General features: G+C 38.2%; 1 protein-coding gene across 10 annotated transcripts in view; it reads left to right on the forward strand.

The window, feature by feature from the left end:
* The first annotated feature begins 7,937 nt into the window (after nt 1-7,937).
* Nucleotides 7,938-19,531, forward strand: part of NEK1 (NIMA related kinase 1) — a 137,395-nt gene continuing 125,801 nt past the window's right edge. For 9 of the 10 annotated variants that reach the window (XR_006735456.1, XM_045552523.1, XM_045552526.1 and 6 more), the window contains exons 1-4: nt 7,938-8,088; nt 8,396-8,518; nt 16,175-16,323; nt 17,032-17,128. Coding sequence is in view for 8 of the 10 variants with exons in the window: in XM_045552523.1 (XP_045408479.1) it covers nt 16,207-16,323; nt 17,032-17,128 (214 nt within the window). In the remaining 2 variants the exon portion in view is untranslated. Of the gene's footprint in view, nt 8,089-8,395; nt 8,519-16,174; nt 16,324-17,031; nt 17,129-19,531 lie in introns of those variants that run through there. The other variant, XM_045552529.1, reaches the window with a different exon arrangement.

A 19,531-nucleotide genomic window follows, 5' to 3' on the forward strand; every position in this document is an offset into this window, starting at 1 on the left:
TCCCCGGCGCCGGCGCGTGACGTCACCGCGTTGACGTGAACGCCCGTTCGGCGTCCGGCCGCCCCACCTCCTCCCGCGGCCGCGCTCCGAGCCGCGACGGCGCCCATTGGGCGGCTTGGGGACCGTGGCGGGCCGGCCAGGGTCACCGGGCGGAGCGGGGCGGGCCGGCCGGCCCCGAGGGCGGTGCCCACGCGTTTCCGTGTGCCCCGCCGATGACCTCGCGGAAGGACCGAGCGGCCGCCCTGGGGGAGGCGTTGTCGGAAGGGCCGGGCGCTGGCCGTCCCGGAGTCACGCGGGGTGGCGTCCGCGCCCCCGGGAGACCGCCGCGCGGGAGCGGCTGGCGACACGCCGGCGAGCTCGGGCCTCAGGCTGGGAAGCAAAGACGGCGGTCTCCTAGCGCCAGTTCCCGAAACCCAGGCGGAGCGAGGCGGTGGCCCTGGGAGTTCACTCCGCGCCCAATGCCCTGTGCTCGGCCGTCCGCGCGGCCGGGAAGACGGTGGTGTCACCTCGCCTTACCTGTCGCCGGTTACGTGCCTAACATACGTGCCCAAAACCCTCATGCCCCGAATTTGGTCGTCACAGATTTTCAAAAATAATGCTTGGAAATTAAGTATTCGGAGAAAAGATGTAATCTGGGGTTTCTACATGGGCTGAATTGAGCTTTTTCCGTTTAGCAAACATTTATTGAGCTCCCAGCGTGTGTCACAGAATTCAGTCATCCCGACCCCCGTGTTGAAGGAGCTGCGTGGCGACGCGGGGACGGGCGCGCGGCCACGGGTGTGGGGCGCCGGTCAGCCCGGTGAGCAGGCGCAGGCGCAGGTCTCGCACTTCTCGGGCAGGACAGGTGGGGCCAGGTTGGGTATCACCACCAGGTGGCAGCATTAAGACCTGTGAATGTTTAGTCTCCTGTATTTTTAGTATATTATGAATAAATATTGGTAGTAATGAATATTAAGTGTCTCTAGTATATTTCACGCCTCATGAATATTAGGTATGTGTTGGTCTGTCCCGCCTTTTTTGTCTATGTTTGTGTCTTGCAGTTTAGTAACATCTGCGCTTAATACATGAGTTTTGGCCGTCTTCTTTCTTTTCTTCTAGGGAACAATTGAGTATTTTGAAACAATACAGCCCTGGGGTTCCGAGCTGGTGTAGTGCCCACGGTGACGATGGGGGTGGTCTCAATGCAGTCAGGCATCTAACTTCTTTCATAACTTTTATCAAGGTAGAATTTGTGGAATCACGGTAATATCCAAGCACAGTTTTCTCTTACTTGGGCTGCTGTTGGGTAAATTTCTTAGATGCTTTTTAGAAAACGTGGAAAAGGAAGGAAAAAGTTTTCTAAACTAAGTGGAATTTTTCACAAGAGATCTGCAGGCATATTTTTGTTCTCTCGCTACAGATATGTAGCCTAATTTTGGAAAGAGGCACCTAGATTTTGAGAAGAGTAGACAGTAGTCACCGTCTGTCAATCAGTCTCATCTGCTTCTGATGAGGATGAAAATTCTTTTATGGCAGTGTCTTAGTTTCTTCATGGAGAATTAGCCCAAGGACCTGTTTTAAGTGTGCAAGAACAAATCTACTTGTACCTTTGGTTTTCTGTAGTATCATATGCACTAGCTTATTCCTTTATAAGAACTTATTTTAAAATTCATGGTTTCTGGCATACATTATTACTATCACACCAGTAGTTCTCCATTTTTACTTTGCATCAGAATCATTTAGGGAACTTCAAAAAAATATCTTTGCTTAGGTCCCACTAAGAAATGTTTTAATTGTTCCGAGGTTGGGCCTGAGCATCCCTATATTTAATTTTTCCTAATTAACTCACAGGACTCAGTCAAAGGCACTACATTAGACATGGGGCAATATATTTAAACAATATGGTGTGTGATAGCTTGGTGATGAAACAATAGGTTGCATCTGGGAAAGAACTTTCTCTGTAATTCCACTGGTATTCTTGTCAGAGAATCTGGTAGTGCTGAATCGTCTCTTCAGCCGACTTAGATGGAAGGAAGCACAGGGTAAGGACCATGGCCAGATGTCTGGAACATTTTAAATGCCGAAATGTGAATACTTTGAGCTTGATCTCATTCCTTCACAGCAGTGTTGCAGAAAGGATCCTAATTGATTGGGGTTCTTACCAGGTCCCTTACTTTAGTGAGGGTGATTAAGGAGCTTTCTAGGGCTGAGACAATTCGTGATAAGGAGTTTTACAGACCCCACTGTGGGCTTTTACCACACAAAAAGAATTAACAGCCCACCTGCTGTCCATACTCTAAAGAACTGTTACTAGGACCTTAAGAGGAGTTTGTATTAGTATCCTACTGCTAGTGAAACAAATTCCACGAATTTAGTGGCTTAAAACTACAAATTTATTATTTTAAAGTTCTGTAGGGTAAAAGTCTGATATGGGTGTCACTGGTTAAAATCAGGTGTTGGCAGGGCTGTTTTCTTTAAGAGGTCCTAGGGGAGAATCCACTTTTGTGCCTTTTGCAGTGTTAGAGGTCACTTGAGTTCCTTAGTTTATTGCCCCCCGTTCCATCTTCAAAGCCAGCCATGGGTGGGTTGAGTCATTCTCATATCATATAATTCCCCCTTGCCATGTAACCAAATATAATCACTGGTTCCAGGAATGGGGGAGTGGACATCTTAAGGGATCAGTTATCCTTCTATTTCTATTACAGGTGCCTAATTCATCTTTTGACCATTGGTCTTCTTAGTATGCATTTTAAAAAGCTTACTAAGGAGGATCGCTTGAGGCCAGGAGTTGGGGGTAGCATGGTGTTATTGTGCCACTGTGTTCCAGAATGGGCAACAGAGTGAGATCCTGTCTCAAGGGGGAAAAAAAGCCCTCAGTACTCTGTAGACATAGCAAAATAAGTTATGTGAATAAGGTCAGTTTCTTCTACTTCAAATCTGATTTGTTTGGTTAGAACTAAGCTTAATTAATAAAAACAAAAACTCTACCAATATTCAGATTAGCTCTACTCCCCCTCCCTAAACAACCAACAAAACCCTTAGGCCCTCAAGGAAAGGGAAAAAGAAAAAGATTGACTCACAGTGGTAAGTGTTTACCTACTAGAACCAGATCTAGCATAGCCGTTAACTAGTATTACTGGTACCCTGGCAGATACAAACAAGAGAAACAAATGGTAGGCATTACTGGTGATTGGAGGTAGTGTAAACCTTTCCCTCTGCCAGAAATTCTACCACTGTGGGAGTGGCAGGTTGTATAATATAACGCTATTTTATAGAACTGGCAAACAAAAAGAGCGCTGGGAATCATATCTCAGTTTCTTCTAGATTCTTGTTCCCTGGACCCAGTGAAGTATCTCTGAGCTTTTCTTGAAGTAAAAAACCTGGAGATAGGATTATTTCCCACAACAACTTAAAAAATGCATTTTTGCAAAGTTCCACAGAAAACCAGAGAAACAAACAAGGCTATATAAATCTGCTTCATGTATTTGTAAGTTGTTTCAGAAGAAGAAATTTGATCTTAGGAAAACAATAGCATGGTTCTAGTCTAGAATTTCTTTCCAATGCCACCAGCATCAGGGAAGTAGTTTAAAATGACCTTTTCTTGTCCTTTGTCTTTTCCCCAAAGATAACATGAAATTACCTAAAATAGCTTTGCACTTCTGATTACATTTTGAGGCCTTTGACATGGCAAACAATCTTCCTGTTTTGTGCGATTCTTTCCTGCAAAACTCTCGTCCAAGCCTCAGTGGGACTTGATACACTCAGCTATTTCATCCAATCACATTTTCAAAGCAATCTCATACAGTGACTCCTTTCTCAGACTCTGCACAGCTAAGCGCTCAGTGTTTTGTTTTATTCTTCCTAGAAATAAATTATGATCACTCTCCAGATAGCTGACTTTCTATGAGCCCTTGCAGGTGACCCTATTCAGAAAGCCAGAAACTCAAGAACTGACTAGATAATGTTTTACCTTGGCATATTGGGCTAGGCCTACCAGATTAAGATTCAGAAATTCAGCAGGCTGCTACAGTTTAAGTCCTAGCTACATATAGTTAATGGTTAGTTCAAACAACATAAGGCCAGATAGACTTTTAGGAATGTGGATTAAAACTAAAATTTCCTCTCCTAGAATGTACCAAGATGGAACACTAAATGCCAGGATGTTAATTTTTTTTTCTCTTGGATTTGAATATCACATGTCTGCAAGAGATTTGGATTTTAGAGAATGGTTTTCTTCATATTTAATGTTTCAGGCCCTTTCCTCCACTCACAAAAGATTATGTGTCAGGATAGTTTAATCAATACCTGATAATAAAATTATCATTTACATAATACTTCACAGAAAAAAAATATTCGGTGTAGTTCTACTGACAGCCATTTGCTCTAATTTGTTATTCTCTAGTTTGTTTCAGTTTGCTCCCTGCTTTCTGGAAAGTACATATAACAATACCCACGCCTTGACTATGTCTGTCTCCATCATCTAGCATAATGCTCAATTCATTGTGAGAGCATGACAGAATATATTTCTGAAAAATCTCTAGTAGAAGAACTCCTTAGGGATGCTGCTAATCCCTTTCCACTTGTCATATTGTACTACCACTATTAATAAAGGTTAAAGAAATTTTTATTTTTTCTACTAGAAAAGAGGCATATAACTTTATAACCATCTTTAGTATCCAAGATCTATTACAATTATCATAACTTAAAAATTATTTTAGTGTTGGTATTTTTTCAAAATGGAAATATTGTCACAGTATTTTTTTGATTATTAAACATTTTTCAAATGACAAACATGAGTAAGAGATCAATAAGTAAATGGAAGAGAAATCTAGAAATAGAGACAAATATATGTAGTACATTTGATATATGATCAAGGTTACATTTCAAATCAGTGGAAAAAGAAACCATATTTAATAAATTATTCTGGCTTAATTAGCTTTCTTCCAAAAGAAGACAAAGCTGGTTTCCCTATGTTAAATCATATATAAAAATACGTTTCAAATGCATTGAAGATATTAAACAATTAAAACACATGAACATTTAGATTATTTGGATAACTTTGGGGGTGAAGGAGTGTCTGCTTGGCAAGACAAAGACTGACAAGATTGACTACATACAAATTTACAAATTTCTGTATGACCAAAAATACCATAAAATAAACCAAGACATTACTGAGAGACTAGCAGAAAACATTTGTCCCACAACATGGCAAACAGCTAATTTTTGTATTTTACAAATAACTCCTACAAATTCATAAACATAATTTAATAGAAAAAGGGAAAAGGATATGAAAGAGGAAATTTAACATTTTTGGAAAATTGAGAGAACTATCTAGTGCTTGTGGAAATAGGCACTTTTTGCACAAAGCTATCTGGAATGTGAATTTCTTAAACATCTGAAAAATAATCCAGGATGTGGTAGATAGTTTCCATAGATGGCCACCATTGATCCTTCCCCTTCTTGTAAATTTTGCCTGGCCTTGAACATTGTTTTGACCAAGCGTGTGGCAGAAGTGATGCCATACTTGCTCCTGGCCTAGTCTTTAAAAGGACTGGCGACTTCTTTCTTATTTGAAGCCAGCTGTTATGTAAGAGGTATGACTACCCTGAGACCACAGTGTTGTGAACAACCCAAGCTAGCTATGTGGAGAGAATTCTGGAGTAGCACCAGGGCACCAGATGTGAGTGAAGTTTCTTGGACCATCTCCAGCATAGTTGCTAGTTGAATGATGCTGAGTGAGTGATCCCAGCTGAAGCCATGTAGAGCAAAAGAACCACGCAGTAGAAATCTACCTGATTTCCTAGCTAGAAAATGTGAGAAATAATGAATCATTGCTGTTTTAGGCCACTTAAGTTTTAGGGAGGTTTGTTATACAACAATATATAATCAAAGCATAGGAGTATGAAAATGAAAAAGGTAGGCATATTTTTTGACCCAGCAAACCCACTTTTAGGAATTTATCCCTCAGAAATAATTATACCATTGGAAACAATCTCTATTCTACTGAGTGGGGTATGGTTGAATAGATTTTGCTACATTCTTATTATGGAATATTAATATTGACAAGAATTAACTGATCTCCAGAGAGATGTTCATGATAAAAAATGCAAGCTGCCAAATACTATAATCCCATTTAAAAGGTCAAGACTGATATATAAAAATACAAGCTTATTTATGTTTTTATGAACTTAGAGAAAAATGTAGATGATACTTGTGAAACTGTTCACATTGGTTTCACAGAAGTGAGCTCTGGGGATAGAGATTGCAGGCTTTATCTTTGTACACTTGTCCTATAGGGTTGTTGCAAGAGGCAAAAATTGTTTTGTTTGAAAGAAAAATCCAATCAAATATTTAAAATCAAAGAAATCCAGAACCATTCTGTGTAAAAATTAAAAACATTAAACTGTATGAAGGTATATAAACCAGAAAGGGAAATCATCAGGTAATCCCCTTAGATAGAGAAACCTGCTTTATTTACTGAACAATATATCAAGGGCGTCTTTATATGTTAATAAAAATGATCCCACTCACTCTTTTTATGGCTTTAGAGTATTCCATTGTTTGGATATGTTATAATTTACTTCACCAGTTCTTTATTGTTAGATATTTACAGTTTCTAGTTTTCATGGTTATAAACAACAATGGTTATCCTTGTATATACATCTTCGCCCCCTTGTTCTAGAAATAAAATTGCTAAGTCAAAGGATATGCATATTGCTAGCATGCCTTCTAGAAAGACTGTAGCATTTTATATTCCCACCAACAGTTTATGACAGGAGCCCAAAGAATTATCTAAGGAGGTATCAGACTAGCCATTCTTCCTGTAGGCAGCAAAAAAGAATTTGCTTAGATTAGCAACTGGCAATGTTTTCATGTCACTTTGCTGTACAAAGGGATGTGGATAGAACTAGAATTATTGTGCATTCAGACACCAAAATTCCTGCTGACTAACTGGGGGTGAGAGGGTCCACCGAAGGTAGTCTAGAAGTGGAAAAAAATAAGGAAAATAAGTCTTCTGTAGCTGTATGGAGATTTAAGAGATAAACCAAGGCAGATTTTTTTCTCCATCTTGCCAGGTTGGGTGACTTGCAGTGCCATCTTCTGGCAAAAAAGCCAAAATCTTTCAATTCCCATGCTAGGAATAAAGTATTTCTTATAAGCACAGCTAAACCGAAGACTGGAAGAACCCAGAGATGTCTTGGTTGTGTGGTGTTGGGAAGGGATTGGGGAAGAAGGAGGTGGATTTTTTTAAGGCAAAGATCGGAATCATTTTACTAATGAAGCTTCTGGCAAAGTCTGTGCTTTCTCCACCGCGGCACCATCCAGCTTGTAAAACAGGTACAGCGCGGAGGGCAACCAAGGTAGCGAACAGGCCACCGCGCCAGCTTCAAGTTCGGCTCCTGCAGGAGCTCGAGGTTACTCTGGACGCGGCAGCCCCGCGGCCGAGAGGGTCACTGGATAGGGCTGCTCAAAGTGACACGAGATTGCATCCCTTGGTGTAAGGCACTCGGGCTAGCGTACGCCGCCAAACACTTCAATATGCAAGTAATTCGTACACACATTAGATGTAAAGGTGCAGAAAACATTATAGCTTTGGTTTTTTTCAATTTCAAACTTGAAAATACTTCCTTGCTTTAATCGTCCAACATATAATAGAAAAAGGCCAAAGCAAAATTACTTTTAAAAAATGTGGCATCCCTTAGTAAACTTTCAAGTTAAAAAAAAAAAAAAAAAAGGCCGTTTCTCTGAGTGGTATGCGTGGGAAAAATTTGCCCCGGCCTCGCGGCTCCCGCCCGGCCTCGGCCCCCGCCCGGCCTCGGCTCCCTCCGGGCCTCGCGCCTCCCACCGGGTCTCGGCCCCCGCCCGGTCTCGGCCCCCGCCCCGCCTCGGCCCCCGCCCGGCCTCGGCTCCCGCTCCGCCGCGCCGGCTCCGCGCGGTGACGTCACACGCCAGCGCCAGAGACGCGCCGGCCGCTCCCCCTCCGTCCGCGCTCGCTCCGGGGTGCTGGGGCGCCAGTGTGCGGAGCCCTCAGGCTGGAGTCCCGAGCAGTTGTCCCGGTGTCCCGGCATCTAGAGCCGGCGCGGTGAGGCCGGAGCACGCGGCAGTGAGGTAGCCTCGCAGTCCCCAGGGCCGCCCGTCCCTGACCCCGCCGCGGCCACCGCAGCGACCTCGGTGGAGCCGAGAGGCGGTGACCGAGGCACTCCCCCCGCTGCCGTCGCCGTTTCCGGGCGCTCGGAAACCAGTTCGTTTGTTTTGTCGGGGTGGCGTGGACCTGCCTTACGGGAGTGGCCCTGAGCAGGACGGTCAAACCTGAAGTGCCAGCTAACGAGGGGCGTCAGGTGTGGGAGTCGCGGTGCCCCCCTCCAGCCTGGGCTGCGAGCTGCCGCGGGTTAGACACACTGGCTTTCTCTTTCAGGATGTCATTTTCAAGTTGCGGGACGGTCCCTCTGCCTTACTGAGCCCGTAGGAAGACTGCCACGCCTAGGTTGATGCTTTTTGATCCCCACCGTTATTCCTGCCAAAGTCCTATGTCATTGAGGTGAGTTGCACTCGGGGGAAGCAATGACATGCAAAATGGTAAATAAAAATCATCCTGGAAGCGAGGAGACCTCCTTAGACTTGCTTATGTAGAGATTGCACGGATACTCCCCATAAGTATTTGCAGGGAAAATACCTTCATCTCCTTAAAATTTTAATTCTCTGAGGGACTGTGTGTATTACAAAGCAGTCTTTAGCTCTTACAGTATTTAAAAAGCTAGAGCGATAATGGAATTAAAATAATAGAAATCTTGATATGGATAAGCAGTCATTTAAATTGCTTTTATGTTTTCTCCAATCTTAAATTGCGTGTACATTTTAATTAGGAGGAAACGAGTAGTCGTTAACTGATTACCCTATCATCTTACATTTCAATTTCCATGCTTTGACATACTTTGCATATGTAAGGCATTAAAAGTTTTACTTTGAGATTTTTATCATTATTTTTTATACACGCTTGTTTTTTATTCTCTGATGTAAGATCTGTAAGAAGGAGAAATATTTTTTTATTGCCTTAGTAAATAACATTAGAAATATTTATGAAGGATTAAAAGTAATATCCAATCTGAGCTAATCACGGCCTTTTCTTATGATGCAGCAGTATTGTAGAGATGGTGGAGGGAGCCAAATGTGGAGAGTAGTTCTTTGTTTTTAGTTTAGATTTGTCTGGTATTAGAGGATCTACAGGTCTGTTCCATTTAAAATTGCCATTGTTCTAGGTGAAATGTAAGAAGCCTATTTTGTGGCAAAACAGGTTTTTGTACAGTAAAAGTCCCTGTCAGGAATTTAGTAAAGGTTATGGAACTTGACCACAGGAGTTCTTTTCAGGTCATGTTAATAATACATTGACATTGTATTCCAAGTAAATTTCACTGTCTATTCTGCCTTCTAGTCTAAGCCATGAACATAATACCTTTTCACAAATATAAATTCTTTATTTACATGTTGGTAGTTGCCACTACACAATGTGTTGAGTATTTTCTGAATAGACTTAGAAGAAAAAGAAATATTTTGAAAAAAGTCTAATAGGAATCCCATTTTACTTTCTTTTCTTTTTTTTTTTTTTGAGTAATGAGAAATAAAGAAGTAACTTTCCTCCTTGAGAAGATATATTGATCTTTTTCCACAATTCAAAACAGTATTTATTGTTATGGGAGAACTGTATGTATGGATTGTAGCTGCGACAGTGCCAAAAGACTTCTTGAAATCTGTGGCATTCCATTACCAATGTTTCCCTTCAATACAATCCACCTCTCAAATATCTGAAACAGCTGATGAGGGCTTAATGCCTATCAGCATGTGTTCCAGATTGATGGTAGTAGATTTTCATTCATATACACTCACATTTTTCATATATAGTAGACAAAATTTTAGCTTATTTGTGGCTTTAAAGATTTTTTTTTTTTGAATCTCATTATGTTGCCAGGGCTGGAGTACAACTCAGCCCCAGTCTCCCAAATAGCTGGACTACAGGTACAACAACCACACCCAGCTAATTTTTAAATTTTTTTGTAGTGACAGGGTCTCAAACTCCTGGCCTCAAGTAATCCTTCTGCCTCAGCCTCCCAAAGTGCTAGGATTACAGGCGTGAGTCACCACACCCAGCGCAATTCTTAATAAAATGTGAGGAAAGATGTCCAATTTGGCTACCTTCTACTGTGTCCTATCTGCTATAAAATCTATGAATGAGTTCTTAATTTCAGATACTTTATATTTTAGTTCTAGAATTTCCACTTGATTTTTTTTTTTTTTTTGAGACAGAGTCTCTGTTGCCTGGGCTAGAGTGAGTGCCGTGGCATCAGCCTTGCTCACAGCAACCTCAAACTCCTGGGCTCAAGCGATCCTCCTGCCTCAGCCTCCCGAGTAGCTGGGACTACAGGCATGAGCTACCATGCCCGGCTAATTTGCCTGTATATCTTTCTATTTTTAGTAGAGACGGGGTCTCGCTCTTGCTCAGGCTGGTCTCGAACTCCTGAGCTCAAACGATCTGCCCACCTCAGTCTCCCATAGTGCTGGGATTACAGGCGTGAGCCACCGTGCCTGGCCTCCACTTGATTTTTAAAAATAAATTTTAATTCTAGGCCGGGCGTGGTAGCTCACGCCTGTAATCCTAGCCCTTTGGGAGGCCGAGGCGGGTGGATCGCTCGAGGTCAGGAGTTCGAGACCAGCCTGAGCGAGACCCCGTCTCTACTAAAAATAGAAAGAAATTATCTGAACAACTAAAATATATATAGAAAAAATTATCCGGGCATGGTGGCGCATGCCTGTAGTCCCAGCTACTCGGGAGGCTGAGGCAGTAGGATCGCTTAAGCCCAGCAGTTTGAGGTTGCTGTGAGCTAGGCTGACGCCACGGCACTCACTCTAGCCCGGACAACAAAGTGAGACTCTGTCTAAATAAATAATACATACATACATACATAAATACATACATAAATACATAAGTACATACATACATAAATACAGACATACATAAATACATAAATAAAGACATAAATACATACATAAATGAATACATAAATACATACCTACATAAATGAATACATAAATACATAAATGAATACATAAATACATACATACACAAATACATGCATACATAAATGAATACATAAATGAATACATAAATAATACATACATACATAAATAATACACACATAAATGAATACATACATAAATACATACATACATAAATGGATACATACATAAATACATGCATAAATGAATACATACATAAATAAGTATATACATAAATAAATAAATACATGAATACATAAATACCTACCTACCTACCTACATACATACATTTTAATTCTTGTTGGAATTCTCCATCTTTTAAAAAAATCTCTTTGTCCATCTTTTGCTCTTATTTTATTAGACATATCAATCATGATTATTTTAAAGCCCCCTACTGGTAACTTCATATTTGAGGCATTTGTGAGTCTATTTCTATTGTTTGTTTCTGAGACAGAGTCTTGATTTGTCACCCCAGCTAGAGTGCAGTGGTGTCATCATAGCTCACTGTAGCCTCAAGCTCCTGAGCTCAAGCAATCCTACTGCTTCAGCCTCCTGAGTAGCTGGGACTATAGGCATGCCACCACACTCAGCTAATTTTTCTACTTTTTGTAAAGAAGAAGGTCTCACTCAGGCTGGTCTCAAATCCTTCTGACCTCAAGTGATCCTCCTGCCTCAGCCTCCCAAAGTGCTAGGATTACAGGCGTGAGCCACCACACCCGACCTATTTTTATAATATTGTTTTGTTTTTTAAACATGCTTCATTATTTTTTGATGGGATACTGGACATTATGAATGAAAATGTCCATAGAGCTTCCATAGAGGCTCTGAAACATGTATCTTGTAAAAATTGTTCTGTTTTGGCAGGCTGATTGAATAAGCTTGATCCTGTCAGTGGCTGCTTTTAGACTTTGTTAGGATTAGTCTGCTTTAGTCTTGTTCCATAATGCATAGCTTAGGAACAGGCTGACAGGATGGAATTTATTTGCAGATTTTTGAACTGACTTTATTCTTTTTCGTCCGCTCCAGGACTTTGGCACCCCAGAATTCTTACCTCTTTCTTTCCTGAGCATAGTATGACTGCTGCTTTATATTTGAGCTCCATTGTACTGTGGCACAGTTTGGAAAATGTCTTCAGGGAAAAAAGGCTGGGGTGAATGTAAAGCCCACCTTTCAATGTTTATAGCCCCTCAATTCCTGTCTGTTGCTTTATATGTTCAGGTTTTAAATTGTTTTTGGACGTGGCATGGTCTGATACTAGCTATGGCGTTATAATCAGAACAGAATATCACCACTTATTATGTAAGCTTTCACTTAATCTCCCAGATCATAGATGGTGTTTCCATTCTCAGCTGGGCCTGTTGTGCCCAATCTAGAGATATCTCTAGTCTTCTGCCAAGATGGGAGAGGGGTAGTTACCTGACTGGGAGAGGTGGAGGAGGCAAACTGTCTGACTGCTCTTTACACAGGCTTTTACACAATTCTGTTTTAGTCCTAATATTATCCTTACTCTCAGATGCACCTGATACTTCCAATTACTGAGCTAGTTTGTGGTAGGACTTGACTTGTTTCTGACTTACTTCCCGCTGCTGGCTTAGAGTACAGTTTTCTGTAGTCTCCTAAGTCAGTTGCTGCTTGTTCTCGTGTTTGCCAGCTTCCAGAATTGTATTGCTGTTGCCTTCTTTCCTGTTCTGCCTTTTTGATCCCTTTAAAGTCATGTTAGGTTTGGGGAAGAAGTAGAGGTAAATATATATGTTCAGTCCGGTATGTTTAACTGTAAGTTGCCATTTATTTTTTTACTTTTTAAAGAATTATGCTAAAGCAAGTGTTGTCATGACTTCTTTTGATTTTTTTGATGGATAGGCTTTGGCCATATTTTTCCATCATTTGTACTCTTTGTGGCTAATAGTACAATTCTACACAGTGTTGAAGTTTCTTATTTTCTGTCCGATTTTCTTCTCCTTGAGTCATAGACTATTAGAGTTGGTAAGGTCTTTAAGATAGCATTTTGTTTAAATTTTTAGTGTTTTTAGATAAAGAAAACTGAAGCCCAGAGAAGTCAGGTGGTTAGCTTTTGGTTATGTAGCTAGTCTCTTCTCTTGATCCTGAATTCATTGCTTTATCTGTTATATCACATAACTCTTTGAAGAGCTCAAATCTCTGATTTTGTGCTTTTTTGAATATCTTCAATATCAGATATGTGTTATAGTGAATAAATTGATATAATTGTTAGAGACCTTAAGAATCTGTACAGTGAATCAAGTTGGTATTGTGATTTTCATTTGATGTTGGAAGCTGAAGCATAGAAAAGGAAAACTTTTATAATTTGAGTTTATTACAATAATGAAATTAGGGCAGGATTCTTGTGTTCCTTATGTTCCGTCAGTTATATGTTCTGACAATTTTGTATGTGGAAGAACATTTGTATGTGGTAGTACAGTTTGTTATCTTTTATTTCATTTGGTTTGAAAAATTTTCTAGGATTGTAATTGAGTTGAAAAGTCTCACAACTAGGAAATAAGTAGTTTGATTAAATATGTTGCAAGACATTGAAAGTAATCTATTTTTTCATGTTTTCCCCTTTACTTCCTCTAATGTACTTTGAGTCTACAGAAAAGGAGAGCTTGTAAATTGTTCTGAAACTCATCTACCACAAGTCTTTCATTGTTCAGAAAGGTGTCTACGCTTGACATTATTTGATGGCAGTTAGAGTCATCTTTCTTCGCACCAGGGGCAGTAAATTTTATTCTGCTTTACTAAGTTAGTCAGAAGCACAGTGCTCAGTAATGTGTTTGGCAGCAGAATGCAGTACCAGGGAGGGGCTCTTGGAGTGCACATCTTTTTAGTGTGGTCCCTGGAAAGGAATTGGTGACTAAATTTTGAGGAAGGGCCAAATTGACTAATTTTATTTTCCTCTCTTAGCAAAAAGCCACAGAATAATGATGGTTGTGAAATAATCTTACCATGTGGTTATTATTTACTGTCATTTAATTTATGAAATTTAGTTTTCAAAGGTGAGTTTATCTTGATTTTTTTCTAAGTAGCATACTAATGTATATCATAAACTCTCATGTCCTGAAGAAATTACTAAATTTTGGCTGATGCCCATATAGCCGTTATATTATGCCAGTTGACACAACCTGGACTTGAAAATATGTTTGGAATGACTTTTCTTCTTTAACTCACAGGTGATGCTATAATGTTAAGGTAATGGTTCATTTCTTGTTTTTCTTCAATTTGTTAAAGACATTCTCATTTCCTACAGAAATTTTGAAATGGAAAATGGTTATAATGTTTTATAAGGTATAGAAAGGCTCTTTCCTACAAAATTTCATAAGGCATAATTCTCACATCAGTTTTACCAGAGGCTGTGTTCTGACCTTACTCTTGGAGGTCCAGAATGTGATGTTTGTCATTTAAGGATATTGGATCATTTTTTGGAGGCAAAATAAAATTAAACAAATTTAGTATTGGTAGATGAAAACATGGGTTTATTAATTTATAATGAGAAATATGGTAAAAGTCACAGAAATTTTAAGAGAGTTTCAGGACAAGCTCATTTTCTCCTAAAAGGAAATCGTACCTGGAAACCTGCTTGCTATGGATGGAAATAGAAAGAGCAAGTTGGGTGAATTAAATGTTCGTTAGTTTCAGTAGTGAATTCATGTATGTCTGTAGTGAGGATGATTTGCCAATGTGCCATACGGATTATTGCTTTTATGACTTTTTTACTTGCTCTCTCTCAATTTCACTCTCTCTCACTCTTTTTTTTAGCTTTTACTATCTAGTGTATTGTACTCAGGCTTCTCCTGAAATTACCACTCTCCTGACGTTACTGTTGCTAAACCTACTAATGACCTTAATTATCTTGGTATGGTAAGGGTTTATGTATAATAACAAAAGCAGAAAGTAAAGAAAAGATTAATAAATTGTTCACATCCAAATAAACTTTTACATTTAAATAAAACTAAAAGGCAAATAGGATATAAGAGGAAAAAATCATTTATGACAGACAAGGGCTTCATTACATAAGGAGTTTTTATAAATTAATGAAAAGAAGACTATCCCAGTAGAAAATGGACAAAGAATATGAATGAATAGTTCCAAAGAGAAGGAGTACAAATGTTTAATAAATGTGGAAGAATTTTTCAAATTCACTGCTAAGCAAAAAAATTCAAATAAAAATGAAACACCATTTTCCCCATCAAATGTAATGAGTAACAACAACAGCATAGTAACACAGTGCTCACTATGTGTCAGGCTCTGTTCTCAGTACATTACTTAAATTGACCAATCCTCTCAGCAGTTCTGTATGTACTATAGTTATCCACATTTTACAGATGAACAAATTGAGGCATATAAAGATAAGTAACTTCCCTAAGATCACATAGCAAGTAAGGGATAAAGCTAGAATTTAAATCCAAGCTCTCTGACTCTAAACTTTTAGTGCTCTTTGAGTACTACCCTTTATGGGCTCTGAAAGATTTTATTTATTAAATAGTAGCCAGTGTTAATAAGGTTATCTAGGAGCAGACACTTTTGTATATTACTGGTTTAGAATATAAATTAGTAGACATTTTTGTTTAAGACACTTAATATGTTTGAAACCTTTAACATGGGCATATTCTTTGAATTTAGAATTTATCCTAAGGAAATTCTTATAGTAAGTATATTAAAATGTATGTATAGAAATTTTATCTGAAGTTCTATAATAGCAAACGTTTTACAAAATTTAAATGTCTAATAAAAGGGGATTAGTTAAATAACTTTGGGAAATATTAATAGTATCTGATTAAACTTGCATTCTTACTGGAGATTAGTGGAGATAATAAAGTAATGCTACTAATTAATTCATGTAGGAAAAAGCTTGCCTTTCTCTCCATACATGTTAAGTATATCTAGTATTTGGCTATCCAAAGCATTCCTATAAAATGGAAATGTCATTATTTGGTTTTCTTTTTTATGTATAACTAGGTTGCATGAGTAAAATTGAGATAAAGTTTATTTTGCTTTCAGTAAATATGTTAAATATCTTTTTTAAAAAAAATTAGCACATGACTAAGGAAGTAGAATTTAAGTTAAACATTATAATTATTATAAAAGACATGCTTTATCTCTTTTAACTGTTAACTTTTTTTTTAATGTCCAGCATATCTGTAAAGATGCCTTAGAAAAAGAACCATGGAGAAGTATGTTAGACTACAGAAAATTGGAGAAGGTTCATTTGGAAAAGCCGTTCTTGTTAAATCTACAGAAGATGGCAGGCAGTATGTCATCAAGGAAATTAACATCTCTAGAGTAAGTATATTTTTAGTTTGGATACACAAATAATAGCTTGGTTACAAGCTCATTGTTAGAGAATTAAAAAAACAAAAAGCTTAACCCAAAGCAAAAGAAGGGCTGTAATCCCAGAGCCAGCTGCTAATTTCAGGATAGTCTGCGTATTCTTTTAGATATTGTCTATGATGTGTGCTTGTGTTCATGTGTTTAGAAAAATATACCTACTGTTCTATAACTTAATCTAATTTGGACATCTTAAAATGTTTTTACTTGGAGATTCAATTCATTCTTTTTAACTTCTTGCTATATTTTGTTGATTGGACTGTGTTGGCACCATTATTTTTTTAACCACTCTTTTTTTTTTTTTTTTTTGAGATAGGGTCTTGCTCTGTTGCCCAGGCTAGGGTACAGTGACGTTGTCATAGCTCACTGCAGCCTCAAACTCTTGGTCTCAAGTGATCCTCCTGCCCTAGCCTCCTTAGTAGCTGGGACTATAGCCATGCACCACTAGCCCAGCTAATTTTTCCATTTTTTGTAGAGACAGGGTCTTGCTCTTGCTCAGGCTGGTCTCAAACTCCTGACCTTAAGGGATCCTCCTGCCCCAGCCTCCAGAATGCTAGGATTACAAACATGAACCACTACACTTGGCCTTACCACTCCCTTATTGATGGACTTTTAGGTTATTAATGTTTTAATTTACTATTTTCTTTTTTCCTCCCCTTTAAGATGTCCAGTAAAGAAAGGGAAGAATCAAGGAGAGAAGTTGCAGTGTTGGCAAACATGAAGCATCCAAATATTGTCCAGTATAAAGAATCATTTGAAGGTCAGATAAATTTTGCAAGAGAGTTCAAAAGAAGTCTTAAGACATCAATAACTTTTGGATATTTTCTTTATAAGTAATTTTTTTGTGAATGTGTTCTCAGGAAAAATAGAATACCATTTTTTCTTAAGTACATATGCATATGACTGTCAGCCTTGATTCTAGGATAATACTGATACCACACTGTCCCTGTGTAGTTAAATACTGGCTAACTATTAATGATTGCTTTAAAAAAAGTAATGTAGTAAGTACAAATATTTGGACAAAGCAAGAACAATAATTTACATATTTTTAAGCTAGATTCCTATAAGTGCTGCCACCACTGCCAATGAGAAAACACTCTGATCTTTAGAAAGAATCCTACTCATTAGTGTGCTTCTCTATACTTCATTATTATCATATTGAGGTATAGTGAAAGTTTTCTCAAGTTCTTAAAATATTATAGCTAAAATTGCTGTTTTGGAACTATATATGTTACATTTGATAATGCAGGAACTAAGATAAGGCAAAGCTTCCCTGAAGGCAGGTCAAGGTGGTTTATTGAATGAAGTCCTACCCAAATAATACTCTCATTATTATAATAAATCACTATAAATTACAAAACAGAAATCTAGATTGAAAGTAGAAGATAGTTGAAATGACTCAGGGACATATCACATATCAGCTTCAGAGTCTGAATTAAAGCTAAAGTAACTTTGTTCCCAGATGAACTCAGTATCTACTAAAGTAGAATGTACTTTTTAAGAAATGTGGTTCAATTAGCACATTATGCCATAAAATTCTCTTATTTTTTTATGATGGCAGTGAAATGAAGATTTACATCTCATGTGAAAGAGTACAATTACCCAACTCTTCTCATGACCTTGAATTTCCTTTATTTATCTTTCCCCTATCATCTTTTAGTGTCTTTTTTCTTTCATCATCAAGATTTTGATATTTCAAGTTAAAAAATTTTGAATCTGTGTGAACAAATGCTCCAACAGACATTTTGTATTTATGTTGACTGCTTTACATAGAAACATCTGAATGATTCAGAAGGGTGACATATTTTTTAAGTAAGGTTTTTTTATTGCTGTTATTTAATTTTAAGGAATACATGCTCTTGATAAAAGTATTCAACAAGTACAGACATGCATGACTGAAAGTTAAGTTCTCTCTGTTCCTCCCACACCACCCTTATTCTCAGTTTCTAGGGATTAAGAATCATTAATAATTCAGTGTTTGTTTATTTCCTTTGGTTATATGAAACATACGTATAGCTCTAAAAGTTTAAAAATAAATGGTATCATGTATATGTATTTCTGCACCTGTTCTTTTCACTTTGTATCTTATGGTTATCTTTCCATGTCAATATGTATTGATGCACCTCAGTCTTTGCAAATGTCTTGTAACAACTGCAGTGTATTCCACTGTAGGCATTGTGTGGCTCTGTCCACAATTTGTTTAGCTAGTTTTCTATTATGGACACTTAGGTTGTTTTTATTTTTTCACTATTACAGATAATGTTGCACTGCATGTGCTTGTGCAGGTGTCTTTTTGTACAACAGCAGTGGAATTCCTCTATAGCAGTGGAATTGTTAAGCTAGAGGGAATGAGAGTTCTGTGTTGTACAGGCTCTCCAATCCTGACTTACAAATTCATTCTGAAATTTATATGGTATAATTTTACATGGTGATTTTATATATTTGGTTACAGTTCCTTTTTCTGCTTTACCCAAATCAGTCATCTCATTTTATTCCATGTAGCCCTTTCTCCTTCTCTATAATCACTCATAGAGCTTTTGGGAACTCTACAACATAAATATTTAATTATTCCCTGGAATAATTAAAAATAGTTTACCTGTGAAAACAGATTTAGAATCTGTTAATATTTAAAAAATAAGTTGATTAAAAATTGCCAATTTTGACATTATTTTAGATATTTGTCATAAGGTATGAAGAAATTAGTGTATTTACAGTTCATCCTCACTAACTGATTTTTGTACATTTGTTCTGAAATTAGAATTCTTACAGTTGTTTAGATTTGGTTCTGTATTTAAACAGATTCGATTTCTATGTTAATTCTTTTATACCTTAGTATCCTTATACCTGAGTTACTTGAAATCATCTCTTGGTTGACCGGATTTCGTCAATGTTTTTCCATAAGAATTTATGAATACTATAGTCTCTCAATGTAGTTAATATTTGCATTTCTGAGAGTATCTAACTGATACATTTACATGTGAATGAGTATTGTTGAGAATCCTTTTCCTCTTATAAGTACATTTTGTCTTCTGGCATTGAACATTTACATAGGAAAGTTTTTTTTTTTAAATAAGTCCCAGTCCTCTTGGGTCTTAAAGTCTTTATTTTATAATGCAGTTCTCTCCCTAAAGGTATTTCTTTTTCAGTATAGGTTGCTTGAGGT

This window comes from Lemur catta, chromosome 5 (assembly GCF_020740605.2).
Source record: "Lemur catta isolate mLemCat1 chromosome 5, mLemCat1.pri, whole genome shotgun sequence".
NCBI classification, from domain to species: Eukaryota; Metazoa; Chordata; class Mammalia; order Primates; family Lemuridae; genus Lemur; species Lemur catta.